At 47.6% G+C, this 21,793-nt stretch overlaps 1 protein-coding gene across 5 annotated transcripts in view; it reads left to right on the plus strand.

The window, feature by feature from the left end:
* The window catches only part of sgsm3 (small G protein signaling modulator 3), a 112,574-nt gene that overhangs the window by 40,472 nt on the left and 50,309 nt on the right, over positions 1-21,793 (plus strand). For all 5 annotated transcript variants that reach the window (XM_055662987.1, XM_055662986.1, XM_055662988.1 and 2 more), the window contains 3 exons: positions 2,913-3,056; positions 12,674-12,869; positions 20,445-20,590. In XM_055662987.1, coding sequence (XP_055518962.1) covers positions 2,913-3,056; positions 12,674-12,869; positions 20,445-20,590 — 486 coding nt within the window. The remainder of the gene's footprint in view (positions 1-2,912; positions 3,057-12,673; positions 12,870-20,444; positions 20,591-21,793) is intronic.

Below are 21,793 nucleotides of genomic sequence, written 5' to 3' on the forward strand. Positions count from 1 at the left end.
TGTTGTGGTGGAGAAGCTTGTGTGAACCCAAGATCCTGAGAGCGATGCCGTCTGGAGCTATGCTCCTGGTAATGCCACCATTACCAGGAGCATAGCTCCAGACGGCTCGACTGAAGGGGGTCTAATTAAAAAAATTATAATAATAGGAGCACTTCATAAGATATAAGATATAATATATACATAAATAAATAAGATATACTGTACATAAGATATAAATAACTCTTCAGCGTGTCGTCCACGGAGCGCAGAAGATAATTGGAACACAGCTACCAGCCTTGGAGCGCATCTACAATACACGGTGCCTCAGGAAGGCCGTCAGCATTCATAAAGACTCCTCACACCCTTGCAATAGTCTGTTCGAACTTCTACCATCCGGTCTTCTACGCCCGCACCTCGAGACTTAGGAACAGCTTCATCCCCAGAGCTATAGCTGCTCTGAACCGGCCCTGCTGAGTGTACCCCTCCCCCCATGAACTGTCTCCCTCGGATGGCCACGTTGCACATCGACCCGGCACAGACTTATTTGCACTTTATACTCCTTTAACTGTTTTTTTTTGTTTTTTTTAATCTTGTTTCTCTGGGTGTCTAAATTTTTAGCTAATTAAGTTATGACATCGGATGGAAGCTGCATACCAAATCTCGTTGTACCTCTGTGCAATGACAATAACATATTATTATTATTAATAGTGTAATTTTGTTTTGATTATCTTTCTGTTCAGTATAAGATTATTGAAAGTCACTACATAAAAGCAGTGTGTTTTTTTTGGACGGCAGTGAGCCATTGTAGATTACCTAATGCAAGGGTTAGGAAATAAGGGAAATGATTTTGAACGAGTGGTAGAATGGAAGGTGGGAGGCTGGTGAAGAGAGCATCGGAAAATTGAAATAAGAGGGTGACAGAGGTATGGGTGAGGCTTTCAGAAGCACAAGGGCAAAGGCCATGGTGCGGTGAGGTCGAATTGTAAAGTGGAATTAGTCCTCCTTTGTGATGCAGGGAATGTAACGTTGCAAAACTGGATAAGATTTCAGTGGTTTGTTTGAAAGTCGCTGGGAAGGAGATTAGAACAGTCAAATCAGCAGCAGAGTTGAGGTGGAGCCCAAGGTAGTGGCTTCACTCTCACCTCTCTCTAACTGGATTAGCTTCCAAGATATACATGATCACTCGATGTTCTAAAGAGCCTGTCCCACTTGGGTGTCATTTGCGCGTCATTTACACGACATCATTTACGCGTGGTGAAGCGTGGTGGCGTAGGCAGTCGCGCGCCGCGCCCTAGGATTTTGGGATGCACAAAATCTTCGCTCGCCTCCTGCGTGACACTCAAATGATGCGCAAGTGGGACAGGCCCTTCAGTGTCTCTCTTTCCACCGACTCCTCAGGCTTTTAGTTTAGTTTAGTTTAGTTTAGTTTAGAGATACAGCGCGGAAACAGGCCCTTCGGCCCACCGGTTCCGCAGTGACCAGCAATCCCCGCACACTAACACTACCCCACACACACACACACTAGGGACAATTTACTTTTATACTAAGCCAATTAACCTACAAACCTGTACCTCTTTGGAGTGTGGGAGGAAACCGAAGATCTCGGAGAAAACCCCACGCAGGACATGGGGAGAACGTACAAACTCCGTGCAGACAGAACCCGTAGTCGGATCAAAACCGGGTGTCTGGTGCTGTAAGGCAGCAGCTCTACCCGCTGCGCCACAGTGTTGCTTCATACCCCTCACCATAGACCCATGCCATCTGGTCTTCAACACCTCTGCAATGGAGCCAAGCTTCTTGCTATCCACCGTAACAATGCCGTTTACAATTTGTTATATACGTCTATCAGGTGGAAAGAATTCAAACCGAGCCAGAGTTCAGACCAACTCCAGGCCAACTTGGGAGAGGCCTGCCCCAGGGTAGATGCTCCCCGATCCAAAGCATGGATTATATTTAAACTAAAGTTAGACACAAAATGCTGGTGTAACTCAGGTAGCATCGCTAGAGAAAATGGATAGGTGACATTTCAGATCGGGTTCCTTCCTCAGACTGATTATATTGGGGAGAGGAAGAGGAAACAAAAATTGGGAGTGAATTAAAAAAAGGGCAAATCGGGGCTGGCAACAGATATCCTCGGGTAAGGAGGTTCCCTGATAGGCTGAGTGTTGGATAGACAGGTGTGAAACCAAGAGGGATATATCATTGCGAACTGTGGAACTAGTTCGACGACTTTTTGTGGAGGAGAGGAGGTGAAAGGGGGAGGGGAGGGAGGTGTTTGTGATTTACATAAAATAAAATTCAATGTGTGTACACTACTTAATCTGCATTGCTCAAGTTGACCCAACTGAACTTAGAGAAGCCATCGTTTGCTGTTTAGTCCGTCTGGTCTGGGTTGGATAGTGTTGGAGAAAACTTTAAAACACAACACAAAGATCGGGTAAAATGATCAAGACTCTATTTAAGAGCACCAAATACAGTGCTCACTGGGAGCGATCTAGGAGATTTCTCAACGAACAGATTCATCTACACAGAATTTTCCTTTGATGTTTAGTGCAGAAGGCACTTTTAGAATTTTCCATTCTTCCAAGTGTTCTTAATAACAAATATACATTGTTCACCTCCGAAAAACACAGCCCAATTCCACACGATTACAGCTAAGCAAATATCCTGTTACCCTTTCGACCTTATTGTGTTGTTTATGATTGCCATTTGTCCTTTGACAACAGGGAACAGAATCTGACTAAAGTAGACTGCAGTGTGTTGCACATGCTCAGTTTCAACATTCCTAAGTCACAGAATGATTATAGCACATTAGAGGGCTTTCAACACTCTAAGCATTCTATCTATCCCTATCCCTTGAAGGTCTGCAATTTATCTTTGACAGTAGCCAAGTTCAAATGCTGCTGCTGAAATTAACAATTTCTTTGTTTCAGATCGAGAAAGACCTGCTCCGCACCATGCCAAGTAACACCTGCTTCTCCAATATGGATAGCATCGGCGTGCCAAGATTACGGAGAATCCTGCGTGGGCTGGCGTGGCTCTACCCAGAGATTGGATACTGCCAGGGAACTGGAATGGTATGAACCACGGTTTCTATATCTTTGATGTCCTTGATGATGGTGATGATGGTGATGATATGATGATGATGATGATGATGATGATGATGATGATGGTGATGATGATGATGATGGTGGTGATGATGATGATGATGATGATGATGATGATGATGATGATGATGATGATGATGATGATGATGATGATGATGGTGATGATGATGATGATGATGATGATGATGATGATGATGGTGGTGATGATGATGATGATGATGATGATGATGATGATGATGATGATGATGTGATGATGATGATGAGTGATATGTGATGATGGTGATGATGATAACGATGGTGATAACGATGGTGATGATGATGATGATGATTTATTGCCCCTTGTACCTGATGATGGTGATGTGAAGTGATGATTATTTTGATGATGATGATGGTACACAAATGATGTTGCCACAAAGATGGTGATGACAAGGTTGATGATGGTGCATGATCACTGATGATTATTGGCGATGATGGTGGGATGGAATGATGATAGCATTCATGATGATTCCTTGATGGCTGATTCCTTCCTGTCTGATGATGATGGCGATTGATGTCTGTTGCAAACCATGGTCCTGATGAGTGATGGTGATATGGTTAGTGATGAGGTGATGATGAACCTGATGATGATGCATGCCATTGTGATGATGATGGAGGCAACCGCAGGATGATGGTGATGATGATGATGACATGATGATGGTGGTGATGATGATGATGTGGTGATGTGCAAACAGGATGATTTGGGTGACCGAGTCCATGCTGATGGTGATGATGGTGATCCGTGATGATGAGCAGGATCCTACACACTGGGGATGATGGTTATGATTTTTTTTGACCATGATGCCAATGATGCTACAAACCTGGTGCTTCTGGTGACTGATGATGAAAATGTCACCTATTCCATGTGAGAGTGGTGGTGATGAGGGTGATTTAGTTTAGTTTAGTTTAGAGATACAGATGTGGAATGAGGCCCTTAGGATGGTGAGTCCGCACCGACCAGCGATGATCCCCGCATGATGAACACTGATGATACACCCATGATAGTGATGATTTTGATGATTTGTACCATGCCAATGATGACCTGCAATGATGAAACATGAGAAACATATAAATTAGGTGCAGGATGTAGGCCATGATGCCCTTCGATGCCTGCATGGCCATTGTGATATGATGATGATGATGATCATCCAACTCATGTGATCCCGTGACCTGCCTTCTCTCCATATGGATGATGGTGATGATGGTGATGATGATGATGATGGCCACATGGGGCCACATCTGACTCCCTCTGATGATATATGCCAATGAACTGGCCTGATGGTACCCTGATGTGGCAGAGATGATGATGATGAGAGATGATGGTGACTCTCTGTGTGATGAAAAAGGTTCTCCTCATGATGGTTTTAAAGTGATGATCCCCCTTATGATAAGCTGTGACCCCTTGTCCTGGACTTCCCCAACATGATGGGGAACATGATCTTCCTGATCTAGCCTGTCCAACCCCTGAAGAATTTTGTACGTTTCTGATAAGATGATGATGATGAATCTGATAAATTCTGATGATGATGGTGATGAACCAAGTGATCCAGTGATGATTTCTTGATGAAGACAGTCCTGATGATCCCAGGAATCAGTGATGGTGAACCTTCTCTGCACTCCCTCTGATGGATAATGTCCTTCCTCAGATTTGTAGACCAAAACTGTACGCAATACTCCAGGTGTGGTCTCACCAAGACCCTGTACAACTGCAGTAGAACCTCCCTGCTCCTATACTCAAATCCTCTTGCTATGAAAGCCAGTACCATTCGCTTTTTTTGCTGCCTGCTGCACAAACATGCCTACCTTCAAAGGCGCCGTACCATGTTACCCAAAAAGCGCTCATCACTTCTTCCCTTATTGGCGAGATAGGTGGAAGCATCCTAGCATTCAGTCATTTCCTTCACTGGCTCCCATTCCTTCCTGTCTTCTGACTTCCATTGCAGTCTGTTGCAAACCATTCCTCCGGAGTCCTGACCAATCTTAGTCCAGAGGTCAACAAACCTCCCTCCAACTTGCACTGCCCCCATTGTGATGTGGGATCCGGCAACTTGGAGAAAACACCCACATTCCCTCATCCAGATCATTAATATGCAAACAATAGCTTGGCCCCCAAGTCCACGCTGACCCTTGCGGTACCCCACTATACTAGCAGGTCCTGCCACTTGGGACAATTTATGACCCGTTTACCAAAGCCAACTCTTTACAAACCTGTGCTGCCTTCAGACTCTATCCCCATCAATACTGAACCCCTATGCCATGTGCTTTGCAGGGTGATTTAGTTTAGTTTAGTTTAGAGATACAGTGTGGAAACAGGCCCTTAGGCCCACTGAGTCCGCACCGACCAGCGATCCCCGCACATTAACACTACCCTACACCCACTAGGGACATTTTACATTTGTACCAAGCCAATCAACCTGCAAACATGTACGCCATTGGAGTGTGGGAGGGAACCGGAGCACCCGGAGAAAACCCACGTGGTCACAGAGAGAAAGTACAAAATCCGTACAGACAGCACACATAGTTAGGATTGAACCCAGGTCCCTGGTTCTGTGAGGGAGCGAGTCTATCTCTGCACCAGTGCCACCCTATTGCTTTTCTTGTGTGCTTGCATGGACGCGATGGGCCGAGTGGCCTTTCAAACCATAAAGATACATGGACGTAATCTGACACGCTAAATGTGTTCCCAAAGGCAGGGGCGGAAAACCTGGGGGGGCCAGAGGGAACACGTCCCCCCCCATGTTTTGAGAGGTGGGGGACATCCCCCCCCAAGTTTTTGTAATCACGATTTTTAGCGCTGGATTGAGCCTCTGAAGCCTCACGCGCATGTGTGAGTGTGTGCATGCGCGCGTGGCTACCAAAAAATTGTGTCCCCCGTCTCCTCCATGTTTTGATAGCGAGTTCCGCTCTTGCCCAAAGGTATCAAACTCGAAACATCACCTATCTATGTTATCCAGATATACTGCCTGACCCGCTGTGTTACTCTAGCATTTTGTGTCATTCCACTCAATGTTTTTTGGGCAGCGTGTCGAATTGTTTCAGAGCAGTGCCATACTGAGTCAACACATTCTAGGTGAGTCTCTGGATTAGCAGTAAAGAACAGGCGCTGGTAAATCAGCTGTACTTGAAGTCGTTTAATAACTTGAACGAGAAGGAATGCATCTTAGCTTGTGGTGAGAAGTACAAGAGTGGGAACTGTAAATCTGCCAAACATCTGTAGATTCACCAGAAAACCAGGAAGTTGCCTTAAAACTGGAAGATTACTTATTTTGCACACCTGTTGAAATGGGTACTGGGATAAACTCAGTAACTGCAGAGAGGAGGGGAGGGAGAGAGAGAAAGAGAGAGAGAGAGGAGGAGAGGGAGACAGAAAGAGAGGAGGAGAGTGGGGGAGATGCTAGGAGGGTAAATGCCAGAAGCAATGATCCGCAATAGATTATTTCGTTTAGTTTAGGTATAAGTAGAAACAGCCCCTTCAACCCATCAAGTTCGTGCTGACCAGTGATCCCCGTACACTAACCCTATCCTACACACTGGGGACAATTTACAATTTTTACCGAAGCCAATTATCATACAAAACTGTACATCTTTGGAGTGTGGGAGGAAACCGGAGCACCCGGGGAAAACGCACGCGGTCACAGGGAGAACATACAAACTCCGTACTGACAGCACCCGTATTCAGGGTTGAACCCGGGTCTCTGGCGCTGTGAGGCAGCAGCTCTACAGCTGCGACACCGTGCCGCCCTTATTGTGTAGATTAATTTGAGAAAACAAGCAGAAGTTGGTGCAGGTGAGGTGTGTTTTATAATCTCAGTCGTGTATGTAGCAGAGGGTCAGTGAAGGACGTGAAGCTGATACGTTATATCTCAACTTGCAGAAGGTTTTGATAAGGTGCGGTGCTTCAGAGTTGACATTAGGGTTGAAGGTCACAGAGTAAAAGGGACTGCAGATGCATTGGATAGAAATTGGCCAGCAAAGATAGTAGAAGTAAAAGAGGGAAGTTCACAGGGGAGTTCCAGGGAACAGGTACTACTGCTTTTCCAAATCCATGACTCAGACGTGCACCACAGTGGCCGAATCCACAGATGCTCCAAAACTGAGATGTAGTGAGCTGTGAGCAGCATGCTGATGAATCTGCAGAGGTCAAATGGACAAGTAGGCTTAGTTTAGTTTAGAGATACAGCGCGGAAACAGGCCCTTTGGCCCACCGAGTCCGCGCCGACCAGCGATCCCCGCACACTATCAGTCCACGCCAACCAGCGATCCCCGCACACTGTTTTTAAGAAGGAACTGCAGATGATGGAAAATCGAAGGTAGACAAAAGTGCTGGAGAAACTCAGCGGGTGCAGCAGCATCTATGGAGCGAAGGAAATAGGCAACGTTTCGGGCCAAAACCCTTCTTTAGACTGGTGGAGGATCCCAGCATGCTATCATTCCTCGCCGACCGGCGATCCCCGCACACTATCAGAGCACGCCAAACAGCGATCCCCGCACACTAACACTATCCTACACACTAGGGACAATTTACAATTATACCAAGCCAGTTAACCTACAAACCTGTACGTCTTTGGAGTGTGGGTGGAAACCGGAGCACCCGGGGAAAACCCACGCAGTCACGGGGAGAAGGTGCAAACTCTGTACAGACAGCGCCCATAGTCAGGATCGAGCCCGGGTCTCTGGCGCTGCAAGGCAGCAACTCTACCACTTCACCACCATGCCGGCCTGGGCGCATTAGGCAGTGATGATGGACTAGTTCTGAGAAAAGTATAAGTGCTTTGTTGCCAAAGAAATGGTGGAACGTTTTTCCTTCCATTATTTATTATGTAAAAGAATATGTGTGTTATGATTGTGTTTATAATTAGTTTGGTTGTTTTGTTGTTTGTCTTTTGCACAAAAGTCCGCGAGCATTGCCACTTTCATTTCACTGCACATCTCGTATGTGTATGTGACAAATAAACTTGACTTGACTTGACTTGACTTGAGACAATACCAAGCGGAGGAGGCAACTCCACAAGAGGTAGAAGATCTGTGGGTCTGTGTGCTGAGCTGATTGAATATGGCAGGGCAGATGCAGGAGGTAACTAGAAGGGTCGACAGGATTGGGGAATGGAACCTGGGATTAGGGAAGGGAAGAGGTGGGATTGGGGTGCGTGGCCACTTGGACAGTCACCCTCGCTGTAGGCTGGTGGTGCCTCTGAGGCAACCCCATACTGGAATTCATTGGGCCACCACCAATGTTGCATGTTGCAGTTATTGGTGACGGGTGTTAATAATGGGGACCCCCCCCCCCCCCCTTCAATGACACCAGGAGACACCAAGCTCAGGGAAGGCAGAAGCCCGGCTGCACGGTGGCGCAGCGGTGGAGTCACTTCCTTACAGCGCCAGAGACCCAGGTTCGATCCCGACTACAGGTGCTGTCTGTACAGAGTTTGTACGTTCTCCCCGTGACCTGCGTGGGTTTTATAGACAATAGACAATCGGTGCAGGAGTAGGCCATTCGGCCCTTCGAGCCAGCACCGCCATTCAATGTGATCATGGCTGATCATCCCCAATCACTACCCCGTTCCTGCCTTCTCCCCATATCCCCTGACTCCACTATCTTTAAGAGCCCTATCTAGCTCTTCCTTGAAAGCATCCAGAGAACCAGCCTCCACCGCCCTCTGAGGCAGAGAATTCCACAGACTCACCACTCTCTGTGAGAAAAAGTGTTTCCGTTCTAAATGGCCTACCCCTTATTCTTAAACTGTGGCCTCTGGTTCTGGACTCCCCCAACATCGGGAACATGTTTCCTGCCTCTAGCGTGTCCAGACCCTTAACAATCTTATATGTTTCAATGAGATTCCCTCTCATCCTTCTAAACTCCAGAGTGTACAAGCCCAGCTGCTCCATTCTCTCAGCACATGACAGTTCCGCCATCCCGCCATTTTCTCCAAGATCTTTGATTTCCTCCCACACTCCAAAGACTTACAAGTCCGTAGGTTAATTGACTTGGTATAGGTGTAAATTGTCCCTAGTGTGCGTAGGATACTGTTCGTTTGCGGGCATTGCTGATCGGTGGGGACTCAATGGGCCAAAGAGCCTGTTTTTGTGCTGTATCTCTAAACTAAACTAAAAACTAAACATGCTGAAAATCCACAATAGGGAAACTACTGAAGTTGCTCAACAGGTCAGGCAGCATCGACTCAGGGAGAAACAGAATCGATGTATGTCGATCAAATGTCTTTGGCCTTGAGAATGTTTCTGTTTCTGGTTCCTCATTTGTCAAAGATAGTATTGTTTTATGTTGGCTCATAATTAACATGGGATGAGCATGGCTTCAGTTTCACTGCCCTCTTTCAGCTTGCTAGGGTCCACATCTCTTCACCACACACCCCCTCCCCACCCTGTGCCAAAACCACCATCCTAGTTACAGGCTGAGGCTGCTCCAGTTCAGCTTCTGCTGACAGCTGCACACAAGCTGCCCGGAGAGATGCGCCAGACAATGCGACTGGAATATCAGCCCTCCAGCAAAGTCCAAAGCCCAGATCAATTGTCCCTCACTTGTTGCTGCCTCTGACCTGTCCGTGATAAACAGGCGGCCACGGTGGTGCAGCGGTAGAGTCGCTGCCTTACAGCGCTTGCAGCACCGGAGACCCTTCTCTCCCCACTCCCAGCCCATCCCTCCACCTCCTCCCCGTCCCTATGCTTCTCCTTTTCTTCTCTCCTCCTCTCTCGCTTCCCTTCCCTCTCTTCTCCCTCCCTCCCATCCCTCACGCAGATTATCCCCACTCCCCTCCCCTCCCCACATCATCCTGGCCGACAGCACCAGATGGATTGTAGCCGTTCAAGCAGGTAGCTCATCACCTCCACCTCCTCCTCAGAAGTTACCAGAGATAGGCACTAAATGCCTGCCTTGTTGGTGCTGTCCTGAACCCAGAATTAAATAAGAATCATTTCAAGCAGTGAAAGGGGGCAGTAGTTTGCCATGGCAACGTGCTGCTGTCTGGCATATGGGGTGAGTGAGCTATTTGGCAGGGCATGAATGATGGTCAGTAGAGCAGATCGCTTGGAGTCGTTTGCTTCAGACAGCATTCTCATCGTTACCCACCTGGTGAGACCATAACTTTCGTTCTACACCTCATCACCATGTCAGCTTCCACACCTGGTGGACAAGTTAACCTCTGCCTGAAGCTAAGGATCATGAGAGGAATAGATCGGGTGGATGCACAGTCTCTTGCCCAGAGTAGGTCTTAAGATCATAATTAATTGGTGTAGAATTAGGCCATTCGGCCCATCAAGTTGGAATTCCCTGCCACAGAGGGCATTGGAGGTCAAATCACTGGATAGATTTAAGAGAGTTAGATAGAGCTCTAGGGGCTAGTGGAATCAAGGGATATGGGGAGAAGGCAGGCACGAGTTATTGATTTGGGACGATCAGCCATGATCACAATGAATGTCAGTGCTGGCTCGAAGGGCCGAATGGCCTCCTCTTGCACCTATTTTCTATGTTTCTAAGTCTACTCCGCCATTCAATCATGGCTGATCTATCTCTCCCTCCTGACCCCATTCTTATAGAATGAGGTCCCCCTCATTCACCAAAACTCCAGCGAGTACAGGCCCAGTGCCGACAAACGCTGATCATAGGTGAACCTACTCATTGCTGGGATCATTCTTGTAAATCTCCTCTGGACCGTCTCCAGAGCCAGCACATCCTTCCTCAGATATGGTGCCCAAAATTGCCCAAAATTGCCCACAAAAGGACATAGGTTCAAGGTGAAGGGGAAAAGATTTAATAGGAATCTGAGGGGTAACATTTTCATACAACGGGTGGTGGGTGTGTGGAATGAGCTGCCAGAGGAGGTAGTTGAGACTGGGACTATCACATCGTCTCGACCGGAAACGTCACCCATTCCTTCTCTCCAGAGATGCCGATGCTGCCTGTGCTGCCGAGTTGCTCCAGCATTATGTGTCTAGCTTTTCACTGCACCCCAGTACACGTGGCAATAAACTGAACTGGTTCAGAAATGTGTACGTTCAAGAAAGAAAGCTGCTGATGAAAGTGGTGACAATTGCCCAGTCGAGAAGAAGAGACGTGGGCGCCTGAGAACCCAGAGTTCTAGGTCCTGGAACTGCTTTGTCCCATCAGGTCATTGAACCACCCTACCCAAACCACAGCCCTACATCAACACTGATACACAATGGACTTTGTACCACCAGGTTTGCTCTGTGTACTTTGAGTTTTGCACTATTATGGTCTGGTTTACTTAAATAACTGATAACTTTGATGTATTTAGTTTTGTTGTTGATGCAACTAATGAATGCCTGTAAAGATGCAGCAGGTAAGAATGTCATAGTTCCGGCTCATATCCGGTGCATATGACAAATAAACCCTTGAACTTCAACTTTACAAGCATTTTAGTTAATTTCCAAATTGAATTAGTAGTAAGGAAGGTGGATGCATTTATTTCAAGAGGTGCTGCAATACAAACACAGACTGCATATGGCGTATTGTGAGCAGTTTCGGGCTCCATAACTGAGGAAGGATGTGCTGGGATTGGGGAGGGTCCAGAGGAGGTTAACGAGAATGATCGTCGGGAGGACTTACCATCGGAGCCTGCGATCCCTTGCCTGGGATCGACGCTCCAACCGCGGCCTGCAGATTTCCCCATCGAGGAGCTCACGGTCTCGGGTACAGACCGGTGTCGGGAAGCCCCAAAGTTGCAGAAGGTTCGACCAGCCCCGACCCGGGGTCGGATCGCCCGGCGCGGGGGAGCTGACATCCTCCTCCCCCCGATGCAGGAGCTGATCGCCCCGATGCGGAGGGCCTGACCGCCGGCTACGGGAGCCAAGATCGTCCTGTCAACAGAAGGCTCGAGGCCCCCGACCGCGGGAGAACAAAGAAGGGAGGAGATTGAACTTGTTTTCGCCTTCTATCACAGTGAGGAATGTGGAGGAGTCACTGTGGTGGATGTTTGTGTTAAAATGTATTTTGTGTGTTTTGCTTTTTATTAGTACGACTATATGGCAAATTAAATTCCTCGTATGTTGCGAAACATACTTGGCTAATAAAGTATGATTATGATGATTGGTATAACATATAATGAGTGTTTGAAGAAACTGGGCCTGTACCCGCTGGAGGATGTAGGGGGAGACCTCATTGAAACTTACCGAATAGTGAAAGTCTTGGATAAAGCAGATGTGGAGAGGATGTTTCCACTAGTGGGAGTGTCTCAGACTAGAGGCCAAAGCCTCAGAATAAAAGAACGTATCTTTAGAAAAGAGATGTGAAGGAATCTCTTTATCAGAGGGTGGTGAATCTGTGGAATTCATTGCCACAGACAGCTGTGGAGGCCAAGCCAATGGATATTTTTAAGGCGGAGATTGACAGATTCGTGATTAGTAAGGGTGTTGAAGGTTACAGGGGAAAGGCAAGAGAATGAGGTTGAGAGGGAAAGATAGATCAGTCATGATTGAATGGCGGAGTAGACTTGGTGGGCCTAATGGCCTCATTCTGCTCCTGGAACTCATGAGCTAGTTTTGCAGCGATGTTTAATGCCTTGTCTTGGTGCCTGCAGGTGGCAGCTTGTTTGCTGCTGTTTCTCGAGGAGGAGGATGCTTTCTGGATGATGTGTGCCATCATTGAGGACCTGGTTCCTGCTTCGTACTTCAGCACCACACTACTGGGCGTGCAGACTGACCAACGTGTTCTCCGCCATCTGATCGTACAGTACCTCCCCCGACTCGACAAACTCCTCCAGGAACACGACATCGGTAAGCCTTTTCAACCAGTCGCAGTCTTCAGTTCAGTTCCGTTTAGTTTATTGTCACGTGTACCGAGGTAATAATAATGATAATAATAATAATATTTATTTATATAGCACTTTTAAACAAAATCACTTTGAACCAAAGTGCTTTACAGAGATTGATCAAATTAATTGAATAGATTCAATGTCACAAATTCATACAAAATAAAAAAAGAAAAAGAAAAAAGGAAAAAGACACAGAACAGTACACTATAGAAATCAACAAGAAACGTCCCCCCACAGCAGAATTCACTGTGAGGGAAGGCACTGAAAATATCCAGTTCTCCTCCTCATAGTCCACCCGAAGTCGGGGTCTATATGTGGCCTCCTCAGCCAACCCGGTGTTTTCAGGCCCTCTTGCCGCGAAGCTGGATCATCGGCGTCGGGTGAACATCCTTCAGCGGCTTGATTCCAGGCTCCGCGGTGCTGTAAATCCAGTGCCGCCCGCCCGCGGCTGGACGCTCTGTAGCCGCAGCTCAACGATGTCGCAGTCGGCGGTCACAGTGCCCCGGAGCTTACCGCAAGGCGACCCGGTAAGGCATCGCCCGCTCCATGTTGGTGTCCCAGCATCTGCACTGCCGGCGAAGCTGTAGTCCCGGCAGGAAACGCCGCTCCAGCGCTGCTCCAGCTCGATGGTAGGCCGCACAGAGAGGACGAAGATGCGGTTCGGAGGAAAACCGCATCTCCGACCAGGTAGGACTGGGGTTAAAATAGTTTCCCCCTTCCCCCACCCACCACATAAAAGAAGACCTCCAAGAAACATTATGTTCTGACAGGACTAAAAACAAAAATAAAAAAGGGTGAAAGGACGGACTGCAGGCGGAGCAGCCATACACAACGGCGCATCACCCCTGCAGTTCGCCATCTTGGTACAGTGTAAAGCTTTTGTCGCGCGCTAACCAGCCAGTGGAAAGACAATGCATGATTACAATCGGGGCCTCTACTGTGCAGAGATACATGATAAGGGAAGAAATGTTGCTGTGGGAGTAGAGATTTAAAAATGTGGAGCGATTGTAATATGTGAATGTGCTTCTGTGGCCAGCGCGCAAATAGTCCCCTGGGTTGGGCGCCATCTTGTTTTCACTTGGCAGACTGATGGGAAAGTTCCATGGTCACAATGCGAGTCAACACCTCTGTAGCGGCAGATTTTTATATCGTTCAAGAGATTACTCCCTCTTGCCGCTAAATGGACAGCATGGTTAAGGGGAATGTCTTTTATACGCATGTGAGCTCACCGTCTGAGGCCTTCAGAGCTTCTTCACAGATAAGTCTTCAAACCACAGTCTTTTGATGAATGAATTCTTTATGGTTGATGAAAAACAATAAGGTACATCCAAACTTATTCCGACTGGTTACTATAATCTTCATCGAACTCCAGCATCGCTTCAAACATTAGAAAACGCCTCGTGTCTCCGTTACACTTCCCAAGGTCAAAGGGTAAACCATGTGCTTCCAAACTAAACTAACAACTAAGCTTCTGGCCAAGATACATAGTCCCAAACACACCCAAAAATACGTCATAAATTCCACCCACAATATAATGGGCAGTCTAACATTTAAAGACACAAGCCATCATTCATGACACACAAAACAAGCCAAATGGCCACTACAACCTCCGCCTCTTTTACCACCACTTCAATCTCTCCTGAAGCATCTGTACCCTGGAACATTAGGCTGTCAGACCTGTCTCTTAACCAGGTTTCTGTAATGGCTTCAACATCCCAGTCGCACGTACCTATCCACGAACCTGACATCATCTCCCTTACTCGTCAGTCTTCTCGCATTAAAATATGCGCAAATCAATCCAACAGTCTTTCCTCGCTCCCTGCTTTTCTTTAGTTTTAGTTTAGTTCAGAGAAACAGGCACTTCGGCCTACTGAGTCCGCACCAACCAGCGATCTCCGCACACTAACACCATCCTACACACACTAGGGGCAACTTACATTTATCTGTGGAATTCCCTGCCTCAGAGGGCGGTGGAGGCCGGTTCTCTGGATGCTTTCAAGAGAGAGCTAGATAGGGCTCTTAAAGATAGCGGAGTCAGGGGATATGGGGAGAAGGCAGGAACGGGGTACTGATTGTGGATGATCAGCCATGATCACATTGAATGGCGGTGCTGGCTCGAAGGGCCAAATGGCCTACTCCTGCACCTATTGTCTATTGTCTATTATACCAAGCCAATTAACCTACAAACCTGTACGCCTTTGGAGTGTGGGAGGAAACCAAAGATTTCAGAGAAAACCCACGCAGGTCAAGGGGAGAACGTACATACTCCGTGTAGATAGCACCCGTAGTCAGGACGCTGTGAGATAGCAACTCTATCCTTCCTGTTCTGTCCACTGAACTTTCTTTCATAACCATCCATGCAACCTTTCAACTACATTCGTCCTTCCCCCTATTCATTAGCCAGTTTGGCTCCAAACAATCAACGGGTCTGCTGCTGCGAGCTGCCGCTCCCGTTCCCACTCCCGCCCCGACCTGTCCACACCTGCCCACAAACTTGCTTTTTAAAGTTCCTCATTTTCAAGATTTTAAAACTTTGAGATTTTGTAGCATTTACTTTCTCTTCAACCACTTCTGCACAAGGTTAATTCCCGGGATGTCATATGTTGATAGAAGGGAGCGGCTGGGCCTGAATGCTCTGGAATTTAGAAGGATGAGAGGGTATCTTATTGAAACATATGGGATTGGACACGCTAGAGGCAGGAAACATGTTCCCGATGTTGGAGGAGTCCAGAACCAGGGGCCACAGTTTAAGAATAAGGGGTAGGCCATTTAGAACGGAGACAAGGAAACACTTTTTCACATGGAAGGTTGTGAATCTGTACAATTCTCTACCTCAGAAGGCAGTGGAGGCTAATATTCTGGATGCTTTCAAGAGAGAGCTAGATAGGGCTCTTAAAGATAGCAGAGTGAGAGGATATGGGGAGAAGGCGGGAATCACAGTGAATGGCGGTGCTGGCTCGAAGGGCTGAATGGCCTACTCCTGTACCTATTGTTTATTGTCTACGAACATACTGTAGGCCACAATGCCCAGGTTTTTAGTTCATCTTTATTGAGATGAATTAAAATCTATTGAAGGCACCACTAATCTTCCTCCGCACTGGAGATCTTCCATAAAAGTCGAATAGGATCTCGTTAACAGCCACTGCAGTTAGACTTGAAACTTGTTCAGCTGGCCGTGTGGGTGGAACCCACACCATTAATTCAGTTGCAGTGGTTGAGAGCAGGGTTATTCATATCCCCAGTTTCAGCGAGGCATTGCTTCCATTGCTTTGGCACTCCTCTACATCACTGGATAACTTCTCCGCACTGTTACTCCTGGCTTGAAATTCTTCTTCCGGGCGGCACGGCGGTGCAGCGGTAGAGTTACTGCCGTCCAGTAAAGATAGTCAGGCTGAGAGAGAGTGCGCTGGTGAATGGGAGACGGGGGGGGAGGCCTGACAGGAGTATGTGTGAGGGTGGGAGTGAGGCAGGAATGTGGGAAAGAGGAAGGGGAGCGTTGTGTGAAGATCTGTGTGCCTGCAGTCTGTGCGATTGAGGAACACTTGACCATTGACTCTGATATCGGCCAAGGGAGGTAGGTCGCGCATGACTGGGCTCTGAACAAGCTCTCAATTTGCCGAGAGGAGAACGTTTTTTCAAAGGATGAGCAAAATCAAACTTCATCAACTGTAGGGTAGCTCGGTGATAGAGTTGCTGCCTCACAGCGCCAGAGACCCGGGTTCAATCCTGACTATGGGTGCTGTCTATACGAACTTTGTACGTTCTCCCGTGACCTGTGTGGGTTTTCTCCGATATCTTCAGTTTCCTCCCACACTCCAAAGACGTGCGGGTATGTAGTTTAATCGGCTTGGTATAAATGTAAATTGTCCCTAGTGTGTGTGGGATAGTGTTAATGTGCGGGGATCGCTGGTCGATGCGGACTCAGTGAGCCAAAGGGCCTGTTTCCGTGCTGTATCTCTAAATAAAATTCTCAATTGCTACCCCAAATCATGCTACAACCTTTCTATCTTCAACAGTGAAGAAGACCACATATTTGTTCAATATCACAGCCATTTATTTACGTATTGTAATTCCACTTGTCTCTGCAGATCTGCATTTATTTTTAACTGTATTTTCCTCACAATCTATTTCATGTTTTTTCTTATTAATTTCCCTTTTGTAAATTATATGTCTGCGTTGAATTTAATATTTTCTGCCAATTCCCAGGTTTGCAGGTAAACATATCCTCAATCTAATTAAACCTGTCACCTTTCAAGATAGCCACATTGTGGTGACTTTACCCATGTTCTGCTTTTTCTTATTTAAAGTCCGTTTCTTGAAACATTTCTTCACATCACTGCCATCCATCTGCAATATCTAAATATCACTTTGCAGTCTATCTCAGCCAACTTGTTTTTCATTCACTTTGCTTTTTGCTAGTCTGGAATGTGTTACGATTTTGGAATCCACCAAGGGATTGTACAAGGGCCACAGGAGATGGGCAAGATATTAAAAGAATATTTCTCATCAGTGTTTACCATGGAGAAAGTCGTGGAAGCTAAGGGAAATGAACAGTGATGTATTGGACCATATCCTCACTACAACAGGAGGTCTTAGTTTAGTTGAGAGATACAGCGCAGAAACAGGTCCTTCAGCCCACCGAGCACGCCGACCAGCGATCCCCACGCACTAAAGGGCCTGTCCCACTTACGTGTCCTTGGCACGCAAATTACGCGACCTCGTGGTCGCGTTGAGGTGCACGGGCATCGTATGGCCTCGCGGGGCCGGTCCCACTTAGAAGCGCGGAGGGGTATGTAGTTCTGCGCGACATCGCGCGGGGCTCCGAAATGTTGTAGTGAACGAAATCTTCGCGCGCCAACGGCCTGTCACGTAACTGACGGCCAAAGTGGAACAGGCGCAAGACGTGGCGTGGCGCGACGGCTCCAACGACGCAACTGGGTCTCACCTCCGGAACTGTCCCCAGCAGAAGCGGGGCAAACGTTTCACATTTACCTTGCTGAACTCAGCCTAAGTTGGGCTCACATGTTGGTACACTGCACCATTGGGGAGGGGGTGTTAATGTGCTATTGAGTTGGTAACATTCCGTCATCCCACATTGTCTGCCACTCCCAGAGCTGTATTTTTGTTGACCTTTTGAAATGCTTATAAAAAATTTTATTAATGCTCAAAAGAAAAAAAAAGAAAAAAAAAGAGCGGGGCCAAGGAAATTGAAGATAGGCACAAAATGCAGGAGTAACTCAGCGGGACCGGCAGCATCTCTGGTGATAAGCAATGGGTGTCATTTCGGGTCAAGGCCCTTCTTTTAAAACTGAAGAAGAGTCTCGACACGAAAAGTCACCCATTGCTTCTCTCCAGAGATGCTGCCGGTCCCGCTGAGTTACTCCAGCTTTGTGTCCATCTTCAAATGACGTCACGCGCTCCAGACGGCTGTGCGGGCGCATGTAATCGCGCCTGAGGTCGCGTAATTTGCGTGCCAAGGGCACGTAAGTGGGACAGGCCCTTAACACTATCCTTCTCACACTTGGGCCAATTTACAATTTTGCCATGCTGGTCACAGGAAGAACATTCAAAGTCCATACAGACAGTACCTGATGTCAGGATCGAACCCTGGTCTCTGGCGCTTGAAGGCAGCAACTCTACCGCTGCACCACCGTGCTGCCCACATGCATTAGTCAATAGACAATAGGTGCAGGAGTAGGCCATTCGGCCCTTCGAGCCCACACCAGATTTTGGTGCCATTTGTTATTTTCTCAGTGCCAGCCAAGTCTCAGAAGCACATAGAAGTACATAGAAGGGTAGGAATCACTGCTGCCCAATAGACTGAGTTTACACAGAGCAGTACAGCAAAGGAGCGGGCCGTATGGACAACGATGTCGGTGCTGAACATGACGCCACTACCAATTTTATCTGCCTGCCCATAACCCATATACCTCCATTCCCTTCATATCCTTGTGCCTATCCAAACATCTCCCAAATGCCACTATCGTATCTGCCTCCACTGCCATCTCCAGCAGCTTCTTCCAGGTACTCATCGCTCTCTTTGGGGAACAAAAGAGAAGCTGGAGGAGCAGCACCTCATTCCGCTTGGGTAGCTCACAACCTAATGGCATCAACATTGAATTGTCCAATTTCTGATGCTTAACCTTCTAACAAACCCCCCCCACTCCCCTCTTCCCTGCACAGGCCCCTCATGGATTTGCACCCCTTTTCTCTCCTACCCCCTCCCCATGCTCCCTTCCACCTACATTCCTTCCTCCGGCTTCACAATTTGCAGCACTTCTATCCTTATCTCACACTATTTGTCTCTTCATCTCTGGTCTTTGTCCAGCCATCTATTTACCCCCCCCCCCCCCCACACTTGTATCCACCTATTGCTCGGCAGGATTTGTCCTGCCCTTACCCTTCTTCCTGTTTCCTCACCCCCCCTCCTCCCCCCCACCACCACAAGAAGGGTCCCGATCAAAAACATCCCCTATCCATGTTGTACAGGGATGCCGCCTGACTCGTTGAGTTACTGCACCACATTGTGTCTCTTCTTTCACCTAAATGTCAGTTCTTGTGCTGCAGTAAACAGCATTAAGTCCTTTTCATACTTAATATGCTCTCCCTTAGTCTTTGTTTCCTTTGTTGTCAACATACTTAGTGTGTACATTTTTTATTCAGAAGAGCCACGTCATATAGTGTAATGGGATGTGTTTTCCTGGACTTGATTGATCACTATTGTGTTTCCCACTGTTACTTTGTTTCTTTGCTTCTCAACAAATGTTCCACTTTGTTCTCGAACTGCTCTAATTATCTGCTCAAAGAATGTCCATGAAGCCCTGAGACTGACTGTGGTCATTTTTATGCGATGGTGCTTTGATCTCTCTGGGTTTAGATCAAGGTGTGTGGGAAGGAATTGCAGATGTCGGTTTAAAGCGAGGATAGACGCAAACAGCTGGAGTAACTCAGCGGGGCAGGCAGCATCACTACAGTGACGTTTCGGGTCTGGAGAAGGGTCTCGACTCAAAACGTCACCCGTTCCTTCTCTCCAGAGATGCTGCCTGTCCCGCTGAGTTACTCCAGCTGTTTGTGTCTTCTGAAAAAGGTCTCGCCTCGAAACATCACCCATTCCTCCTCTCCAGAGATGCAGCCTGCCCCGCTGAGTTACTCTAGCTGTTTGTGTCTTCTGAAGAAGAAGGGTCTCGACTCGAAACATCACCCGTTCCTTCTCTCCAGAGATGCTGCCTCCCCCGCTGAGTTACTCTAGCTGTTTGTGTCTTCTGAAGAAGAAGGGTCTCGACTAAAAACGTCACCCGTTCCTTCGCTCCAGAGATGCTGCCTGCCCCACTGAGTTACTCCAGCATTTTGTGTCTATCTTTAGATCAAGGTGAATGCTCTCTTGTTGGGATTTTACCTATAGAATAAGGAAGGTGTCCTGCAGTTAGTGTAAAACAAACACATTTGAACTTGAACTTGATAACTCATTTACCTTTACCTGCAATTTATTTGAGTGCGTTAAACCTTCTCACAGTCACCTATTTTGTGTCATGTACAGAACTGTCCTTGATCACCCTGCACTGGTTCCTGACAGCGTTTGCCAGCGTGATACATATCAACATCCTCCTCCGAGTATGGGACTTGTTCTTCTGCGAGGGTTCTGTGCTGCTCTTCCAGATCACCCTGGGAATGCTGAAGCTGAAGGTACGCATACTGGTGTTTGGAGCGATTCAGGGCGGTATGGTGTCGCAGCGCTAGAGTTGCTGCCTTACAGCGTCAAGCGACCCGGTTTTGATTCCCCATTGTTCTTCACGGCGATCCCCCCACACCCGGTCCCCGATGTCTTCCCCTCCCCCCTCACGCTCATCGACCGTGAGGCCCCACCACCACCGAGGCTCCTGTTGCCGCTGAGGTCCATGTTTCCGCCGTCGAGTCTCCTGGTACATCCTTGCCCCGTTCCGTGACTGACAGGAAACTTTGACTTATGGTCACTATTAGTTTTTACTGTATCGTAACATTTCTTTGGAGAAAAAGGATAGGTGACGTTTTGAGTCGGGACCCTTCCTCCGTCTCCTATCACTGCAGGAGTTCTGTAAGTCACAGTAAACCTCCTGATAACCCAGCACCCGCAGCACTTGGCAGATTTCCCAGACAATTGGATGCAATTCATGGAAACATAGGTGCAGGAGTAGGCCATTCAGCCATTCAAGCCTGCACCGTCATTCAATATGATCATGGCTGATCATCCAAAACCAGTACCCCGTTCCTGCTTTCTCCCCATATCCCTCGATTCCGTTAACCCTAAGAGCTACATCCAAGTCTCGCACTAGAGACCTGGGTTCAATCCCGAACACGGGTGCTGTCTGTATGGAATTTGTACGTCCTCCCCATGACCTGCGTGGGTTTTCTCCGAGATCTTCAGTTTCTCTCTACACACCAAAGACGTACAGGTTTGTAGATTCATTGATCTAAGTGTAAAAATTGTCTCCAGCATGTGTAGGAGAGTGTTAATGTACAGGGATGTACAGGTGGGTGAGGACTCAGTGGGCCGGTGGAGGCTTGTTTCTACACTAGATCTCTCAACTAGACGAAACCTCGTCTATTCAAAATGAAATATATGCAAGGCTAAACATACCAGGCCATGTGTGAGCCCACTGCATGAGGTTCCTCAGAGAGTTTTATTGGTATTCAGAGCGTTATGTCTCTCTGAAGATGCATAACTAGAACACGCCCAACTGGTCATTTGGTCAGTTATGAGCGCAAAGTGCTGGAGTAACGCAGCAGACCAGGCACATTTGTGGAGGGAATGAATTGGTGACATTTCGGGTCGAGGAGGATCACTTGGCCCAACACCTCCACTCGGTTCGCAATAACCAACCCGACCTCCCTGGGCCCAGCACCTTCCCA

The sequence above is a fragment of the Leucoraja erinacea genome, chromosome 37 (assembly GCF_028641065.1).
Source record: "Leucoraja erinacea ecotype New England chromosome 37, Leri_hhj_1, whole genome shotgun sequence".
Lineage (NCBI taxonomy): Eukaryota > Metazoa > Chordata > Chondrichthyes > Rajiformes > Rajidae > Leucoraja > Leucoraja erinaceus.